At 42.5% G+C, this 20,791-nt stretch overlaps 1 protein-coding gene across 3 annotated transcripts in view; it reads left to right on the top strand.

Moving 5' to 3' along the window:
• Positions 1-16,273, top strand: part of FGG (fibrinogen gamma chain) — a 48,482-nt gene extending 32,209 nt beyond the window's left edge. For 2 of the 3 annotated variants that reach the window (XM_029612578.1, XM_029612491.1), the window contains exon 9: positions 15,539-16,044. In XM_029612578.1, coding sequence (XP_029468438.1) covers positions 15,539-15,729 — 191 coding nt within the window. In that variant the 3' untranslated portion in view covers positions 15,730-16,044. Of the gene's footprint in view, positions 1-15,538; positions 16,045-16,071 lie in introns of those variants that run through there. The other variant, XM_029612662.1, reaches the window with a different exon arrangement.
• Positions 16,274-20,791: the final 4,518 nt, after the last annotated feature.

Raw genomic sequence — 20,791 nt, 5'->3', positions numbered from 1 at the left:
AACTCTAAATAAAATAAATAAATAAATACTTACTTCAGGGCCAGACCTGTAGTAAGTTGCTGGCGTGCAAGTCTTCATATGAACATAAGAAATTGCCATGCTGGGTCAGACCAAGGATCCATCAAACCCAGCATCCTGTTTCCAACAGAGGCCAAACCAGGTCACAAGAAACTGGCAGTTACCCAAACGGCAAGAAGATCCCATGCTATTGCTGCAATTAATAGCAGTGGCTATTCCCTAAGGGGCAGATTTTAAAATGGTTACGCTCTTAACCGCGGGTTTCCCCTCCTGCGCACGCCGAGCCTATTTTGCAAACACCTGGCGATGCGCGCAAGCCCCGTAACGCGTGTATGTCCAGGGCTTGAAAAAGGGGGCAGGATGTGGGTGGGCGGGGGCGTGGCCAGAGACCTCCATAGGGCCTCTAGGCCGGGGGATCGCGTGCCGGCACTTGGCCAGCGTGCGCTACCTACTCCTGCCCTGAGGCAGGTGCAATTTGGATAACTAAGGTATTGGGGGGGGGGGGGGGGTTTAGACAGGGTTGGGGGGCGGGTTAGGTAGGAGAAGGGAGGGGAAGGTGGGGGGGGGGGGGGCGGAAGGAAAGTTCCCTCCGAGGCCAGTCCGATTTCAGAGCAGCCTCAGAGTGAACAGGAAAAGCCATCGGGGCTCCCCTAGGGCTCGGGATGCACAAGGTGCACAAGTGTGCATCCCCTTGCGCGACCTACCCTGGATTTTATGACATGCACGCGGTTGCGCGCGCATGTTATAAAATTGGGCGGAGATTTTAAAATCTGGCCCTAAGTCAACTTGATTAATAGCGGTTAATGGACTTCTCCTCCAAGAACTTATCCAAACCTTTTTTGATCCCAGCTACATTAATTGCACTAACCACATCCTCTGGCACAAATTCTAGAGCTTAATTGTGTGTTGAGTGAAAGAATGTTCTCCAATTAATCTTAAAAGTGCTACTACTTGCTAACTTCATGGAGTGCCCCCTAGTCCTTCAGGACAGCGTTCAATGGCACTGTCCCCGTTCTCCCCCCCCCCCCCCCCCCCCAGTTCGCCCCTTTCAAGAGGCCCAGCAGTTGTGCATGTACCAGGGTTTACGCGTGTAGCCGGGCTTCTTTGAAAATTCGCCTGATGCATGTTAAACTCTGAAAATCTACCCAATAGTGGTCTTAGCCAGTAACACCAAAATGAGGTAGATAAATGAATTGGAAAATCGCCCAAAGGGATGTACATGTCAGAATAATCTGAGAATCTATAGGATTATATTTCTAAAACGTTCTCTCAGTAACAATTAAACACTTTCTTAAAAAGCCACAATGTCAGCTTTCTGAATTTAAAAAACATTCTGTAAAAATAGCAGCCCAGAAGCAGCAAGTTCCACAGAGTAGCCGCTGCCCAGGAAAATGCTCTGATACATCTGGAAGACAGATGACGCACCCTACGTGAGGGAACTAGCAGACTAGTCTCATTCATAGCTCTCAACATGTGCCATGGAACATAAGGCTGCAAATAATTTTTAAATACTGAAGCCACAAGCCCACCCTCAAGATCTTAAATATCAGGTAGGTTGCCTTAAACTCTGTCATCATTATAGGGAGCCAATGTAAATTAGCTAATACTGAGGCAATATGCTCCCTGCACCTGATCCTAGAGAAAATGCACACAGTGATTTCTGTAGCAGTTGAAGACCCTGAAGGTGAGCTAGTAGAAAGCCCAATGTACAGAGAATTGTAATAGTCCACATGAAGAAGAGTTTTAAGGTTTGTTAGTTGCAAGTAACATTGCAACAAGTGGAGTGCACGTAGCTTGCTGAAAGCAAGTTTAACTAATGTAGAAGTATTGGTCTGCACTGATAATTTGGAATCTAGCAGTACGCTTAGATTTTTCAATTTCCATTTTAGGGACTAATGACATGTCTGCTAACTAAGATTCAGATTTGGAACAAGAGTTACAGATTCACTAATCCATAATAGCTCTCCAATTTTTCAAGGTTTGACTGAGTTTATTCTGAGACAACCAATTATAGATTGCCTGCAGAGACCTAGGTATCTCAGTTGTAGATTTTTCCCAGTCAGCACTCAGTGGGAAAATGAACTGAATGTGAGCCACACAGGTTCTACATGAGACACCCTATAGTCCTTCACACATTCCCCAAGGGGTGCAGAAAATGTTAAACACAGATGTCTATAGAACCACATAGTGTAATAATCAAACATCAGAGTTGTCCTCTCCAGCATAACATGCTGGACCCTAGCAACAGAAATGAGCGAAAGCTCCTCCTCCTATTACAATGCTTTTCAAACATTGCTGACTGGTCTAGAAGAATCTTGAGGCAGAATTCATCAACCACAGAGCCCAAAATGGTCTCCATGCCATGGCCCTTTTGGAAACTTGACTGAAACAAGTCCAGAATCTCCTGCTCCAGGACTTTCTGTTCTATCAGTTGACCCAAGAAAGTTAAATTAGAGATGTTGGTTTTCTATACCATCAATCTGTAAAAATATACAATCTTAATTTACAAAATAATAAATATGAAATAAAAACAAAATACAAATTAAAATGTAAAAATAAGATACATCCAATTAATATCTAAAATAATGTTGGTCAAATGAAAATAAAAATTTAGAAACTCAAATTGTCCATTTGTGAAGGTGTTCTCTATTCATAATTGCCATTTAATCCTCAATTATCATAAGCTCTTTTAAAAAGCCAGGTTTTAAGATCTTTTTTAAACTTTGTGTATTCTTTTTGTAATCTCAATTCTGCCGGGAGCATATTCCATAGTTTTGGACCCGCTATCAATAAAGCTCTTTCCCTTACCTCAGATAAGTGTGCAGTTCAAATTGACGGGACATTAAGAAGGCCTTTGTTTGTTTCCCTTAGATTCCTTTCTGGTACATGTAAGTGAAGGGCAGCGTTTAACCATTCTGTTTTTTCGTAGTTTAATGATTTATGGACTAACCATAATACCTTGTATTCGATGCTATATTTAATCGGAAGCCAATGCAGAGATACCAAAGTGGGAGAAATATGATCAAACTTCCTTCCTCCCATTAGTACTCTGGCAGTTGCATTTTGCAATAATTGCAGTGGTCTAATAGTAGAGGCAGTCAACCCAAGATAAAGAGTATTACAGTAATTTAGAGTAAAAAAAACACCCAAAGACTGAAGAACTGTTCGAAAATCATTGAATTCTAAGAGTGGCTTTAAATGTCTAAGAAATTGTAATTTAAAATAACCCTCTTTGATCTTTCTGTTAATATCTAATTTAAAAAGGAATTCTTGATCAATAATAAAACCTAAGTCACGCACTTGAGGAGCGGATTTAATTTGCATAAAATTGGATTTAAAATCAAAGATATTGTCAGGGGATGATTTTCTACTTAGTAGAATCATTTCAGTTTTATGGGTGTTTAAGATTAATCTCATTTGTGAAAGAAGGTGTCTAATTGACATTAAAACTTCAACTAATTTCAGGGCATAGTCTATGGATTTATTTATTGGAATTGATAGTTGATCATCGTCAGCATAGATGAAATGAATAATATTGAGACCAGATAGAAGCTTACATAAGGATAAAAGATAAATGTTAAAAAGGGTAGCTGATAGCGACAAACCTTGTGGGACTCCGGAGTTAATTCTAATCTTTTTGGAGAAACAGTTGTTTAACCTAACTTAAAAGTGGTGATAATTTAGAAATGATTTAAACCAGGACAATACGGTCCCTGTCAGTCCAATATTCAGTGGTGGCTTTTTCAGTATCAGATAGATCAGAGCTGTTTATATAGAGTCTAGAAACATACCCTCCTTTAAAGAGGAATTGATAGCCCAGGTAATCAGTCAATTAAGCTGGGTAACCCGCAAGGGCCTTCCCTATCAGGGTACTATCAAGGACTCAGTCGTGGCTTAACTACTGAGGCCTATACATGTGTGGTGGAGAGGTGGAATCGAGATGGGGTGTTCCAGGTACCAACTGGAGTATTTAACGCTTGTATGAAAACTTTGACTCGTGTTATCAGTAATATGTACTATAGAGAGATGCAGCTTAAGTTGCTTTATCGGGCATATATAACCCCGCAAATTGCATTTCTTGCGAAGTTAGCGCATGCTGTGTCCTGTCCCAGGTGTTCTTGCCCTCGTGGGACTTTATCCCATGTTTTCTGGGAGTGTCCAGGGATCCAATTATATTGGGGAAAGATTGTGAAATATCTGCGGAGTTTGAGGGGGTGGATCTTCCTCTATCTCCTTATATGATTTTATTTGATTGCATCCCCAGACCATTGGTTAGAGGTCTGGAGCAATGCTGGTTTCTGCGAAAGGCCTTTGCAGTGGAGAAAAAGTTTATTTTACTCAATTGGAAAGAGGCTACCAGTCCCTCCTTCTGGTTGTGGCGGATCCATCTCCACCGCATGATGCAAATGGACAATGTAGCTTCCAAGACAGGCCCTCAACAACGTTGACGGTTCCTCCAGATTTGGAATGGATATGTACAAGCCTTACCGCATCGGGCCCGAAGCCTGATTCTTAACTGCTGACATGGTTTTTGGACATGCTTGCTCACCTACTCGTGAACTTTACCAGACATGGACTATACTGAGCTGGGACTTAGTCGTGGACCTTGGGGTGGGGTTGGGGGGGTAAAATAGCCATGCTGTTGTTGTTAAATTGGTTGCTAATGGTATTAGGGATATAGAAGAAATCATATGTCTCTAATTCCCTGTGTACTGTTACAAATTTTCTTCAATAAAAATCATTTCTACCAAAAAAAACAAAACTTCCCAAGGAGTCACGTGATGTGGTGAGCCAGGGTGTACGTTTCCCTAGAGGCTCCAGGTGCTATATTCTCATCATCTATATAAGTCAGCTATTTCTACTTAATCCTCCACCAGTTTTTCTCTGGCTTGGGTTAGTGCATTTGTCAATCATGCATTTTATGCAATGATCCCCACAGTCGATAGCCACCAAGGGCGGAAAAAAAAGGAGAAAGAGAAAGCTTGGGGCCCAGAGGCTAAGATGGCAAGAGGGAGCGAGACACACAGCGAAACAGGACAGCCGGCTGTCACCATCACTGAAATTAAAGCAGCAGTCTCAGCAGCGTTAGATGAGAGGCTGGCAGGTATCTCCTCTCAGCTGTCGGAGGTAAAAGCCACACTTACTGAGCTAGGCCCACAGCTCGACCACGCTGAAGGCCATATCTCCATCCTAGAGGACGACTTGCAGGCGGTATCGGGAAAGATGGCGGCACAGGAGAAAACCCTGACCCGAATGTATTGAAAAACTCAATGATCTGGAGAATAGGGCCCACAGGTCTAATCTGCGCTTTTTGGGGCTCCTGGAGTCTATTGATGACAGGAATTTGGGAGATTTTCTGGTATCTTGGATCCCAGCAGCACTTGACCTACCAGACCTAACAGAGAAGCTATGTAAAGAACGCGCTCATTGTATCAGAGCCAGGAAGGATTCGGATACAAGGCCAAGAGTTGTCATTGCAAAGATTTTGAATTTCACTCACAAGCAAGAGATATGGCAAACTTACCGGAAGAAATCAGAGGTGCTTTACAACTCCCAGCGGATCCGTATCTTTCAGGACTATTTGACCCACGTATCAGCGCTCAGACACAGTTTCTCACCATTTTGCTCCGCACTATATAACAAACAGGTTAAATTTGTGTTACAATATCCGGCCAACTCAGTCTGGCATGCGGGGTAGACAAAGGTTTTCAGTTCCCCAGCATCGGCACAAAAATTTCTGGATGCTCTACCTAAGTGAGTTTTCTCCATGCTAAGTTCTGGAAGCGATAAGTCAGAAGATGAGGGCTATGTTTAAGAGGTCCCTGTTTCCGTGCTTGCTGTTGGATCCTAACTGGAAGTTACTTTTAGTGTATTTTGGATGTGCACTGGCCCAAAACAGACTGGGGACTTTTTGATTTTCCTTCTACATTTTCTTCAACTTTAATGGCATTGGTGTGGCATATGTTTTTATGGTTTGTTTTTTTTCTATAAGTGATTATCCTCGAAAGCCGATTTGAGAGTGTGGCACTCGTCTACATCAAATTATGACTCCTTTTCCTCATACTGTGAGGGGAGAGATCTGGAGTGGGGGAGCGGGGGATGAGAGAGTATAAGGGGATGGGAAGGAGGGGGGGAGGGTTGTGGAGATTACTATGTCTTCTTCTTTGGTGCTTTATTTTTGGGGAAAGGGCTTGAGGAAGACCAGGGTGGGATGTTAATTGGGAGGATACATGGTGGTTTTTCTTTTTTTCAGTGACCCATGTGCTCGCTATACATATCTGGGGGCCTTCTATCGCACTAGTGAGATACATAATTGGCATTGGGTAATCCATAGTGGTGGGGTGACATGAATAAACTAATTTCATGGAATGTTAACAGTTTAGGCTCTCCCATTAAGAGGACAATGGTTCTATAACATTTGAAAAGGTTACAAGCATCTATTGCCTGCTTACAAGAAACACATTTATCGGATGTAGAGAGTGGGAAGCTCAAGAGGGATTGGGTACACTCCTGTGCTTTCTCAGCAGCAAAGGTTAAAAAAGCAGGAATTACTATATTGATTAGCAGAACCACTAATCTTTGGGTCTTCAAACCCATTTCAGACCCAGAAGGGAGATGTATTGTTCTCCTGGGAATTGGAACAGTATTGAGTTTACGATCTGTAATATCTATGCCCCCAAATGAATAATCGCGTGCCTTCTTTGTATAATATCTTGAATATACTCTTAACTCATGCAAGGCATTGTGTTTTTGGTGGGGAACTTCAATTGTCTGAGGGGTGGCTTTTCTATGCTGTCATTTAGGCTTATTAAATGCTTGGAGAAACTTACACCCTGAAGAGAGGGATTCTATGCACATTTCTAAGTCCCACATGTCCCTCTCTCGGATTGATTATTTATTCATTTCTCAATCTTATTTTCCCTCAATTTCTCGGGCAGACATCGAACCCCAAGCAATCTTGGATCATTCGCCAGTTTCAGTTGTTGTCACATCTGGACACAGGGGCCCGAGGAAGAATAGTTGGCACTTCCCCAATTACTTAAAAGATGATGTAGATTTTCAAACATTCCTTAGAGATAAGTAGTTAGCATTTGTAACCCACAACCAACACACTGCCATTCCTCAGTTATTTTGGGGAAACTGGCAAGGTGGCACTTAAGGGGGAAAACCATTTCTTATCTAATCTCCAGAAACAAGCGTTTGAATGGGAAAATATTACAGTTGAAAGTCCAATTAAAGACAGCTAAGGAAGATCTGGGTCAGGAACCCTCTGAGAGGCATAGGGCTGCCTGTTTCAGTATCTTAGGGAGGCTTAATGCTTTACTTCAGGCACGGGCTGAGCACTCACTCCAAGTAGCTGATGATAATTTTTTAAATTTGGGAACAAAACCGGGAAATTCATGGCTAACTTAATTCAATCTGCTAAAGAGAAATCCTTTGTTAATAGTATGAAGAGTCATTACAGGAATTTGGTCTACCAAAAAGCAGATATTTGTGAGGTCTTAGGATCTTTTGAGTCTTTGTATAAGGCAGATACTCTGCCAGAATCCAACAAGGAAGCAATCTTTTTTGATAATCTTTCACTCCCAAAACTTTCAGACTCTCAGCTAGTTTCTTAATTGGCTGATTCAAATCTTTGAAGTTCTGCAGGCTATCAACTCTGTCAATTCAGGTAAATCCCTTGGGCCGGATGGTTTTTCATATGATTTTTATAAGATTTTATGAATGCATTTGCTTGTGACATTAGCCAATTTTTATTTAGATGAGCTGCATAAAGATTCTTTTCTGGGGGATTTTAACAAAGCTCACATCATTGTTTTGCCAAAACCGGGTAAAGATTTACTTCTCCCTTCATCCTTCCACCCAATATCTCTACTGAATTGTGATTTGAAAATTCTAGTGAAAGTCCTTGTGTATTGGCTTAATCTTCTCTTACCCACGTTAATCTCTGCTCATCAAGTTGGCTTTTTTAAAGGAAGGAAGGCCAATTCTCATCTTATTAAACTTCTTACGGCCATGCAATTTTGTCAATCTTGGGGAACCCCTGTTTTAGCTATTGGGTTTGATTCAAAGAAAGCGTTCGACCAGGTGTCCTGGCCATATTCTTGGTTCTCCATCGGTATGGTTTTTGGGGGGACTTTTTTCGGTATATCTCTTTGCTTAATGAAGCCCCCATCTCTTGCATCATTGTTAATGGGACTTTGTCGGGGAATATTATGCTACAATGAGGTGTACATTAGGTGTCCCCTTTCGCCTCTGCTCTATATTCTATCCATTGACCCTCTTTTACGAAAAATTGAACAAGACCTGGACATTAAGGGCTTCAAAGGGTCCACTCGGAGATTTAAAACTGCCGCATTTGCAGACTATGTACTCGTATTTCTTACTCAGCCTATCCGATCTTTACTGAGGTTGCTCAACCTTCAGATGCAGTTTGTCAGTGGTAATGTCAGAGACCACTGGCCAGGTCCTTTCCCTCTGAAATGGGCGACCAAAGAAATTAAATATTTGGGTATAAAAATACTGATAGATACTCGCCACCATTTATAAGGCAAACGTACAACCCCCTTCTCATCAGTATGCTTGCCTCGCTTGAACGATGGAGAACCTTATCTTTAATGGGCAGGATACACCTTCTCAAAATAGTTATTCTTCACAAGTGGCTTTACGTTCTCCAGATGGTTCCTCTTTGGTTAATCAAACAGGACCCTAAGGCGTTCAACTGTGCTCTCAGACTTTTTCTGTGGCGTGGGAAAAAAGGCCAGGAGATCCATAACAGTGGTGATGATACAGCCTTTGGAAGGGGGTGGCTTAGGCTGTCCAAATGTATTTCTATACAATCTCGCCTGCAATCTTTGCTATTTGGGAGACTGGATGTTCGTTACTTCTCATTTTATGCAATATGAGCATCTTCTAGATTGGTATACAGTTCCTTGTTTAAACTTTCAGCTTCAGCTAGAGATCACATCTGTTCCTTCCCTATTTCGTTCTCATCTGCTTTTAGTACATGCTGGAAAACCTGGCTACAGCTGTGTAGGATGGTTCACCACCCATCCAGGTTAACATCTCTATCTATAGTGGATAATGGTCTCTTTCAGCCTGGTATGGGCAATTCAGTTTTTAAAAGGTGGCACCGACAGAGTCTCACTCATATTTATCAGCTCTTTGAGGCAGTGTCAGGGTTCTTTTTTAGCTTTCAGAACCTACAACATCAATTCTCTCTGCCTAGCCCTGATTTCTTTACATATCTGCAATTACATCACTTCATTCACAATAAGCTTCCTGCCTTCCAAGAGACCACTTCTTCTAAAAAGATACGGGAGCTGATACAGCCAAGGAAAAAGCAATGGCCCTCAGTGGCTTTTTTTTTTCTAAAATGTTGATATCTATAGATGGGATAGAGGCTTTATCGAGTTTATATATTTATTTTATTTTATTTATTTATATATGCTTTTGAACTATACCGACATTCATAGGACATATCATGCCGGTTTACAATCAACATTGAAGTACTGAGCAAGAAAGTTACAAAAAACAGGGAGGGGAAGAGGGAGCAGGAATGAAGGGAGGAGAAGGAGGGGGCAAGGAGATAGCAAGCACGCAATAAGCGGGAAGGATAGAGTTAGTCATCAGTAAAGGAAGAGAGAAAATATAGGAACTGTTTTAACAACTGAGATATGATAACAATTTACATATAGGAAGTGGACGGAGTGGCCTGCATTTCGTATCTCTTTGGCTTTTTAAAAAATGCTTTTATCAGTAGAAATGATATTGTGGATAATGTACTCTTACGAGAAACCCAATATATATTCGTGTGGCTGATATATCACACCCTTGAGAGCATATCAAGCTAAAATGAGCACGTCCATGTTATGTTTAAAATGCCGGGGAAATGTAGGCACCTACTTTCACTGTTTTTGGGAGTGCCCAGTAATTTCAGCATTTTGAGAGGATGTTAGCAGACAGTGCACAATTGTCTTACAGTAAAACTTACCTTGTGACTCTAATCTTTGGCTATTTGGCTCTTTGAATTTGCCGAACATGGGCTTGGGTGCAGAGACTCTGGCATTTATTATGAAAGCCGGATTGGTGGGTAAGAAAGCGATTCCCCAACCAATCTGCAAGGATCAAGGGCCTGATAAGGAGCATTGGTTTCGGAAAATGATAAATTTATGCTCACATGAATATCTTTCTGCCCGAACTAGTTCTCCCAAGAAAAGAGCCAATATGCTCAGCATCTGGTCTGCTTTTTTAAATTATATATCTCCAATGATGGGGAATGTTGTCAGTATTCTGTAATCTTAAACCTGTCCCACTTTGGGGTCTTTATCTTTTGTTTGACTAATTGGTCTATTATGTACCATGTAATGTACAATGATCACGTTTACTGTTAGGAGAAGAAATAGGGGAGGGATGATTGGTTGTGGTGGGGGAGAGGGCGGTTTAACAGACTCCTATCTGTATACTGTTATGGCTGCTTGGTCTGTTTGTATTAATGTCTTTGAAATACCTAATAAAAACAGTTTGGGAAAAAAAATTCCCTAAATGCCTTTAAAATCCAAAAATGATCAAGGATCCAGTGGGCATGAGGTTAGTTTCACCTCTTTTAGCAATTCAACTATGGCTACTCCACTGGTACTTGGAAGGAAAAGGAGTGTTGCATGTCCCACCTGTGGCAGGCCTGCAACCGGGCCTACTCACCTCCAGCTCCCAGACCTAGCCTGTCCTCTCTTGCGGCTGTGGGCAGCCGCCTGTGCTCCCGCATCTCCGTTGCCTTCTCGGGCATTCCTGGCTCCTTTGCGGATCTCCCCAGTTCCCAGCGGGTCTCCTCACGTGTGCCATGGGGAGATGCCAGTGGCCAGCGTCCTGCTTCTCTCTAGCACACTCGCATTGCCGGCTTTTAAAGGGGCCGTGGCCCCGGATGATGACATCATCGGGCCCTGCTACTTAAGGCAGGGCCCTCCACTTGTTCCTTGCCTTGGCAACAGGTCTCCATGCTTGTCGTGTGCTCATTGCTCATTCCAGTTCCTGACTTCGTTCCTGGTCCCAGTTCCTGACTCTCTTCCCAGTTCCTACCTAGCATTGCTTGGACTGATCTCTGGCTTTGACCCTTGCTATGTTTGGACCACGCTCAGGACTGATCTTTGGCTTTGACCCCTGCTTCGTTGGAACTGCGCTCAGGACTGACTTCTGATTTTGTCCCTTGCTTTATCAATACTCTGCACCTTGACTAGCTCTGTCGCCTGCCCCAACTCCAGCCTATTCTCTACTATGCCTTCGGTATCTCCCTGAACTTGGACCTCTCAGGCTCCAGCCTTCTACTACCTGGGCATCCTCGTTCTTATTCTTGGCACCTGAGTCTCTGGATCCCTGCCTCATCCGGACCTGCTTCGGTCCCTCCGCTACCGCTGCTGGTCCCTGGCTACCTGCTACAACATCTACTGGGAGTCATCTGACAGAGACCCGCCTAAGACTAGCCGGCCCCGGCAGCCAATGGCTCATCCTGCGGGGAATGTGGGCTGGTATTGACAAAGCTCCAGTCGATCTCCATCTCCTAGTCTGCTCCGCCTCCCGATGGTGGGGACCTGTGGGACTTGCCCTATGGGTAGCGTCAACCCCACCTCAGGCCAAGATCCACCTCCAGCGCAACAAGGATTTCCAAATAGATGAAACTGGTAAATCTATTCTGAAATCATTAAGGCTTTGCTCAGCCCCATTTTCTACCCTGCAGCAACTAGACTTTATCTTATTGGAAAAGAAAGAGATAAATCCCTGACCTGGAATTCTTTCATCTTCTACTGGCCCTTGAAGAAGCGAGTTATCAATATGAAAAAGTTCTCTTGAGTCATTTTAAGCATTTGCAATTTGAGAACAAGAGTTTTTTTGCCAGGTCAATAATCTCCCTATATGTTGCCATGAATTCTAAATATAATGTCAGCTAAGGCTCTAGGTTTTTCTACCATTGGCATACTAGTTTATAGTCTGATAATTTGAGGATGGATTTTTTTTTTTTAACTGTTTTAGCCTGTTGTCAGTTCTCTTAATATATTTTAAATGGGGCTTCTGCATCTAAGGCAGAGGTTTGTAACCGGTGTGCCATGGCACACAAGTATTGCCGTTGGGGGAATCTCAAGCATATTGTGAAATTTTGGCCACCTGCAGAGGAAAGAGCAGCAAAATTTTGCTTTCTCTTCCCTTCTCCTTCATCCCCTATGTCATGGCCTCCCACCAGCAGTAGTATTCAACAGTCAGTGCTTTTTACCGCTGCTACGCAACTCTTCTGCCACCTTCTTCTGAAGTGAGAACAGTGTGGGTTCCTGGGATCTCTCAAGACCAGCCCCCACTCAGTGCCAACATTAGATGGAAATAGGCAGAGGAGGTGGCAGCAGCAGGTAAGAAGTACTATTCGCCATATACCTCTTGCCAGTTGGAGGCAATCCAGAGGGGGCAAGGGAAAGTGATGCCGGAGGTGTAGTGGGAGGGAAGAGAGCTAATGCCAGAGAAGTGGGAGGGAAGGAAAGGTAATACTAAGGGTTGTGGGAAGAAAAGGGAATGGAAAGGAAGTTGTAATGCCACAGGGAGCAGATGGGGAGGGAAGGGAAGGTAAAGATGCTGAGTGGTGGAAGGAGAGAGAAAGTGATGGTATGCTATAACAAAGTTAATCTAGTGTCAGAGATTATATAGGCAATTCCTAATGTACCATGGAGATGCCATAACAATTATAAAACTAAAGAGTAGCAAATCACTTGGACCGGATGGTATCCATCCTAGGGTACTGAAGGAACTAAAAAATGAAATTTCTGATCTATTAATTAAAATTTGTAACCTATCATTAAAATCATCCATTGTACCTGAAGACTGGAGGGTGGCCAATGTAACCCTAATATTTAAAATGGGTTCCAGGGGCGATCCAGGAAACTATAGACTAGTGAGCCTGACTTCAGTGCTGGGAAAAATAGTGGAAACTATTCTAAAAATCAAAATTGTAGAGCAAATAGAAAGACATGATTTAATGGAACATAGTCAACATGGATTTACCCAAGGGAAGTCTTGCCTTATAAATCTGCTTCATTTTTTTGAAGGGGTTAATAAATTTGTAGATAAAGGTGAACTGGTAGATGTAGTGTATTTGGATTTTCAGAAGGTGTTTCACAAAGTCCCTCATGAGAGGCTTCTAAGAAAACTAAAAAGTCATGGGATAGGAGGCAATGTCCTTTTGTGGATTACAAACTGGTTAAAAGACAGGAAACAGAGTAGGATTAAATGGTCAATTTTCTCAGTGGAAAAGGGTAAACAGTGGAGTGCCTCAGAGATCTGTACTTGGACCAGTGCTTTTCAATATATTTATAAATGATCTGGAAAGGAATACGACAAGTGAGGTTATCAACTTTGCAGATGAAACAAAATTATTCAGAGTAGTTAAATCACAAGCAGATTGTGATAAATTGCAGGAAGACCTTGTGAGACTGGAAAATTGGGCATCCAAATGGCAGATGAAATTTAATGTGGACAAGTGAAAGGTGTTGCATAGAGGGAAAAATAACCCTTGCTTTAGTTACACGATGTTAGGTTTCATAATAGGAGCCACCACCCAGGAAATAAATCTAGGCATCATTGTAGATAATACTTTAAAATCGTCGGCTCAGTGTGCTGCAGCAGTCAAAAAAGCAAACAATGAAAGGACATCGCCTCTTATCCCATGACTTTTTAGTTTTTGAGAAGCCTCTCATGAGGGACTTTGTCAAATTCCTTCTGAAAATCCAAATACACTACATCTACTGATTCACCTTTATCCACATGTTTATTAACCCCTTCAAAAAAATGAAGCAGAGTTGTTAGCAAGTAACACATTTAAGACTAAGCGGAGAAAATTCTTTTTCACTCAACGCACAATAAATCTCTGGAATTTGTTGCCAGAGGATGTGGTTAGTGCAGTTAGTGTAGCTGGGTTCAAAAAAAGTTTGGATAAGTTCTTGGAGGAGAAGTCCATTAACTACTATTACTCAAATTGACTTAGGGAATAGCCACTGCTATTAATTGCATCAGTAGCATGGGATCTTCTTAGTGTTTGGGTATTTGCCAGGTTCTTGTGGCCTGTTTTGGCCTCTGTTGGAAACAGGATGCTGGGCTTGATGGACCCTTGGTCTGATCCAGGATGGCAATTTCTTATGTATTTAACTAGTGAAGAGAACAATGTTATTGACGGATCTATGTGATGGGATGATGAATAGCCTCCCTAACTTTGAGTACATTTTTCCTCTCCTATATCTCACTTCCCCTTCTTCCTGTTGGAGCTCCAACAAAAGCCTCGCCAAGAGTAAAAGAAAGCAGCAAATTATCTGACTGACTGAAATTGTTACACTTACAGGCCAATGTAGTAAAGGTTTTCTCACATTCATGGGGGGAAAATGCTTAGTTATATAGGATCCTCAGGGGCCAAATCATCAAACTATTTGTGTTGAGATAAAGTGCACTGTTACTTTTAACCCATGGCCACCGATTTTCAAACTAAAATTTACACACAGACTTTCACTTTGAAACTTTCCACAGGTACAATGTATCCATGTTCATTTGCACCTGCATTTTTTTTTCCATGGAGAATGCTGCATATAAATTTGAAAATGTTATTATCCTCCATTAATCTAAACATGCCCCCCTCCCCCCCCATAGGAATGCCTTTTCTTAATGTGGCTAAAGGCAGCCACATTGTGGAACAAAGCAATTACTTTTAGGAGCGTTGAGGGAGGCCAGCTTTCACATGCAAATTACTATTTGCGCGCATAAAATGGCTTTGAAAATTACCCTCTCAAGAACATAAGATTTCAAAATGCACCTCCAAAATGTTTTAAAACTGCAAGCCTGGCTCAGCTGGAGGGTCTTCAGGCAAGGGCCAAACCAGAACCATTTCCTCAACTAAACAGGAAGTGAACGTGCTCTGACTCAGAAGGTTCAGAAGTCCTTTTATTTTCTGTTGTGAGATCTTAAGGTCCAGCTTCATGCTGGGTGAGAGAGTTGGTCTGAGTTCTTATGGGAAATAAAAAGGCCAGCAAGTCGTGATGGGCAGGATGGGGGTGTGGTGAATCAAGAGCACTGTTGTCAGTAATAAAAATCCAGGAATTGCAATAAAACAACTCTGCCCATTGCAAGAATATGGATTAGGATTGTAACCACTCGCAGGATGGGGGTGTGGTGAATCAAGAGCACTGTTGTCAGTAATAAAAATCCAGGAATTGCAATAAAACAACTCTGCCCATTGCAAGAATATGGATTAGGATTGTAACCACTCACATGATTTGACCCATCTGCAATCTGGATAACAAAGATAGCTTTGAAAGTTTGCATTATAAATATGTGTATAATAAATATATACACACATACATACATATACACACTGCTTGAAGAAGGTTTTATGTTACATTTGTAGGTTCCTTAAGAATATACATGTGTATTATTGTACAATGCTTAAGTCTTCTGTTTGGGACTTAGGTTTATCTTTCATTGTTTTTCATTGATATTGCAGGTGGAAATTACAAAAGTCCTAACTTAATTTATGACAACGGTATTATTTGGGCAACCTTCCACAATAGATGGTATTCTATGCAGGAAACTCGTATGAAAATCATTCCTCTCAACAGACTGGGAATAGAAGGACAACAGACCCACCTAGATGGGTCCAAAAAGGTTGGACAAGAATTACGAGGAGACTTTTAAGAAAGTTTACTGATTCAACTTAAACAATGTACTTTTCTATCTGAATTATGACTTCCAACAATTAGAAGAATGTTTTGGGGAAAAAAACGTATCAAGGAGCCATTTATACAAGAAATTCTTGTTAGGATGCTTTGGTGAGAAATAAAAGTTATTGCCATGTTATGGACATAGGCACCTCTCTTTACACAATGCGTTCTCTAGAGTTATGCTAAAAATAGTGCTTATATCCAATTCAGAGTGAAAATAAGCAGCATATTCCTGAAGAGCCTCAGAATTTTGTGTCTTATTTTTAATAAAGAAAACCTATGAAAAATATATTCATATTTTTTTCTTCTGTTGTAGGTTGGAGACATTTAAAAGGACAGTTTAAATATATATATATAAAAAAAAAAAGATTTATCTGAACAGGGAAAGAAATCCATTTACCAACAGGACCTCATGAATTGTCTCAGCTCTAACCTTGACTGTAAAATTGAACTCAGTACTAGTAGTACAAGAAACAGAAACCATTAAACACACAGACTGCGTTCTAGTGGAAAGGTTACTTTGTATGCTCTGTTTTTGTGTGTGTGTTTTTCCTTTCTAAATTTTCAATAAATATTTGACTTGAAAAGCTATTTATAAATTGATTAGTAACTGCATCAATAGCAAATAAAATATACATATAGCTGTGAACAGCCCTGAGGAGGGTAGTGCTAGGTTTATGTGCCAGCTCAATGTGTGTTCTATGCCCCTCTGGCAACTGAAGACCTGCACGGGACTGCAAACGCCTAACGTGTTTCATTTTGGATTAGTGACACATATTAATGCTGCTCTACTTAAGTTGCAGGCACACCGTTCATGCTCATATAACATCAACAAAAAAAAGAAACATAGGCTTTGATGCAGAGAAAGTCAGAACTGTGCAAAAAAAATATGCCCAATGGGGCAAAGGTAAATATGCTGTGAGCCAACCCAAATAGTTTATGTAGGATCAAAAAAAAAAAAAAGGGACACAGTTTTCCAACTATCTGACCATTTTTACAAAATTTTACAAAACTGAGGCTAATGTGGTTACCAAACTACTTTACTGTTACAAACTATTGGCTGCAGTGATGCAAAAAACAGGGGTGGCCGCCTTAAGATGAGGGCAAGCTGGGAGATACCATCATTATGCAGAGCGTGAGCCATTCACCACCCCTGCCAAAATCTCCTTGAGTTTGACAGGGGCACACAACAGCAGCCGAACGACCACCTGCAACGTTGTGGCTGCTAGCTCACTCTGCACTTTTCATTTCTTTTTCATAGTTTAATTTTATTGTCCAGGCACTTTCCTCTTGTGCTTCTTGGACACTGATTTGTTAAAAGATTTCAATGTCTCCTTTTCTCTCCTTGTTTTTGTAGCATTTATATTACACAGTGGCTAATTAGCACAGAGTTCTAGTAACCATATTGGTCCTGGGGAGAAATGAATTCTTTGCAGGTTGTGACACTTTTATATTGCACCAGATAAAGAGACCTAAAAATTCTTATGTACAAGAACACTGCTTGGATGATTTTTATATTTCAACTTTTTATTACAAAGTTAAATAAAGCAATTAACTAATCAGTAGTTTGCATATATCACTTAAATACCCTCATAATATTGCAAACAGAGACATCAGCATTTTATAATCTCCCAATCTCCAACCTCCCATATCATCCCTCTCTCTTAGGACTTCCCCACCTACCAATTCTGTTTTGTTTCTTTTGTTCGTTTAATTTTGATTTAGGTATGTTAAAGAAAAGAAAGAGAAAAAGAAAAACATAAAAGTTCCAACAAAGGAAAGAATGCCCAGTTCACAGTGGCCTCTTATGCACACCAGGCAACTATATGTGCAATCACAGAGATAGACAATCCCCATAATCAATCCCTACTCTCTTCTAGCATCTGCCCTTCAAGTCTCTAAATCCCTCTCCCCCATATAAACCGTCCCCCCCCTTGTCTTTCTACATGAATAGGGTAACTAAAAAGCAACCCTTATCTGCAGGTTTAGTCATACATGTAACATTAAGGATCACACTGCAAACATATGTTGACAAATCTGGAATATAACATGGTAACAGACATGATGGCAAAAAAGAACCAAATGGTCCATCCAGTCCAGCCAGCTTCCCATGGTAGTGTCTGCTGTGCTGTACCAGTTGTCCCATGTTTCTCTTAAGGGTAGCAACTGCTGCTCTGTGCAGTTATCCCCAGCACCTTTGATAACACAAAAATGTACTGCCAGCAACACTTTTATTGGGTGATGAGCCTTCTTAAAAATTCGGATAGTGCTGCTTGTCGTGCTTTGCATATGGACTTGGCCATAGAAGCAGTCCCATGTTTTTTCCCTTATGTCTGTGCATCAGTATCCCAGACTGTAAAAAAGTCAGGGCTTGTGATGATTGTCTCTGAATCTGATTCCTGTTTCTGCCCCCACCCCCCCCCCCACCCCCCACACACACACACACATTGAAGTAGAGAGTGATGTTACAGTTTCCTCAAAAGCATCAAGGCTTATTGGTTAAGGGTAGTATCCTCAAGCCTTCTGTTAAAGGTAGTTACAGCTGTTCTGGCTCACATAAAACATCCATGTTTTATTACCCAGGCAGCTAAACTTTCCCCCCAATCAGTCCTCATGACAAAGATTCTGTAAAGTCTGAAATTGTTTATTGCACAAGTAAACCTTACTTACAATTGTTGCACTTCAGATGCAAGCCCCAGGCAAGAATCTTTGGTAACTGGAACTATGGCAGGAGAAGGGAGAATGGAGTTTCTTGTGTTGCAGGAGTTAGTTTATTGTAGAGGTGAGAAGGATGAGAGGAATATGAGGCTGATTTAGTCCATAGAAGAAGGCAATAAGAGGAAAGGTGAAACCCAATCCATTTCAGGGGGTAACACAGAGCACACAGCTACTCAGAGACAAGCATGGAACAACTGCTACGTGTTACAAGAGCTGCCAAAAAAAATGCCTTCACACAGCTAGAGGCAGAGGACAGGGTCCAATGGCAGCTAGCCTAAGAACCATGTAACACAGGGGGAACATGAAGGGCAGTCCTTTGAACCTATAAGGCACCCTGGAAAACTTGTTAGGTTGAATAAGATTGAAGCTCTCCCGATGGTGAGAAAAAGGGGGGGGGGGGGGCGCTTAAAGACAAAGGCTCACAGAATTTTTATCGTGGGTTACAAACAGTGCTTCGTTATCAAGAATCCTCAGAAATGAGTACTGCACTAAACACAGTTAAACTACAATACAGACAGATACAAACATGTACCCACTGCTGGGGACAGAACAACAGCTCCACCAGCAAGTTACCCCCATGCTTATCAGTTCCCCAGACCATAAAAGTCAGGGCCCTTATTGGTTGCTGTCTGAATCCTATTCCCCTTTCCCCCTGCCTTTGAAGCAAAGAGCAATGTTGGAGTTGCATTAAAAGTATCAAGATTTATTGGTTAAGGGTAGTAACCATTGCACCAGCAAGTTTCCCCCATGCATTCTTTTCTTCATTTCCATCCTCTAGCCTTTAGGGATCCATTGTGTTTATTCCATGCCCATTTGAATTCTTTCACTGTTTTCATCTTCACCACCTCCGAAGAAAAGGCATTTTCTCAGGATAAGCAGGATGGTAGCCCTCATAGATGGATGGCATCATCAGATGGAGCCCAGCATGCCACTATCCCCGCAGATACACAGTGTCATAAGAACATAAGAAATTGCCATGCTGGATCAGACCAAGGGTCCATCAAGCCCAGCATCCTGTATCCAACAGAGGCCAAACCAGGCCACAAGAACCTGGCAATTACCCAAATTGGGTAATTGCCTCCGTGGAGGTTCCGTACCCAAATTGGGTACCGAACCTCCACGGATCCCTGCGTAGACCTAGGTTATGCCCCGCCTGCCTTCTCCTCCCGCATCGGTGCTCACTATGCCCACATTTCTGGAGGAGCTAGACCACATAGGCCAGCAGGCAGTGCCCAGTACCCTCCAGGGCCTCCAGCAGCCACCAGCGCCGGCCCTCATATTGGCGCAGGAAACACCCTTGATGTTGGCGCCCTGCTGGAAAGGTTGGATGTGCTGCTCGGTGCCTTACTGATGCAGCCAGTACCCAGAGGTCCTCCGGGGCCTCATCTACCACCGGTTCCTGCCTCAGATACCATCCTGATTCCAGGTTCCTTGGAAGAGGATGCGACTCCACACCTGCCACCACAGGCAACGCCATTGATGCCTGATCCCGCTCTCAGGCCATTGGATGCCCCAGCACCCCAGATTCCATCAGTGTCTTCGAAGGTCCCGGTACCCTCGAAGCCAGTGTGACCTATATCAGGACCTTCTGGCCAGCCATCGATACCGGTGCCCCAGGAACCAGGGTTCGACCTTCCTTCTTGACCCAGACAACTCAGTGGTGAGGAGGAGGCCCCTTATGACCCATGGGGCAATACTTCCTCTGAGTTTTTCTCAGATGCTTCTGATGATCTTCCATCGGAGCCTTCACCTCCAGATGAGAGACGCTGCTCACCCCTGTAGGACTTATCTTTTGCCAGTTTTGTTCGGGCAATGGTGAAGACCATACCATTCCAACTACTGATGGAAGAGGACGCCCACCATAAAATGTTGGAGGTCCTCCAATTCATGGGTGTCCCTAAGAAGGTGGTGGCTGTCCCAGTACACCAGGTTCTCCTTGAGCTCCTCTACCGGTTATGGGAACACCGAGGCTCCGGTTAACCGGAAGACGGATGTTATCTATTTAGTGCAACAGGCCCTAGGCTTCCAGAAGAGCTAACTTCCACATTAGTCCGTGGTAGTAGAGTCAGCTCAGAAGAAGGTGAAAAGGTCCGCACTCACTCCTCCGGAAAAAGATCAGAGTCTTGGATGCTCTAGGCCGCAAGGTCTTCCAGGGGGCTATGCTTATTGCCCATATAGCAGTATATCAGTTGTACATGAATCAGTACAACCATAACCTCTGGAAGCAGGTCCAGGAGCTCACTGAAGGTCTCCCGCAGCAGTTCCAGGAAGGCTTGGAGTCCATTATGCAAAAGGGGTTCGAGGCCAGCGAGCATGAA

The sequence above is a fragment of the Rhinatrema bivittatum genome, chromosome 1, assembly GCF_901001135.1.
Source record: "Rhinatrema bivittatum chromosome 1, aRhiBiv1.1, whole genome shotgun sequence".
Classification (NCBI taxonomy): Eukaryota; Metazoa; Chordata; class Amphibia; order Gymnophiona; family Rhinatrematidae; genus Rhinatrema; species Rhinatrema bivittatum.
The sequence above is the reverse complement of the archived record's forward strand: the minus strand, read 5'-3'. Positions and strand labels throughout refer to the sequence as shown.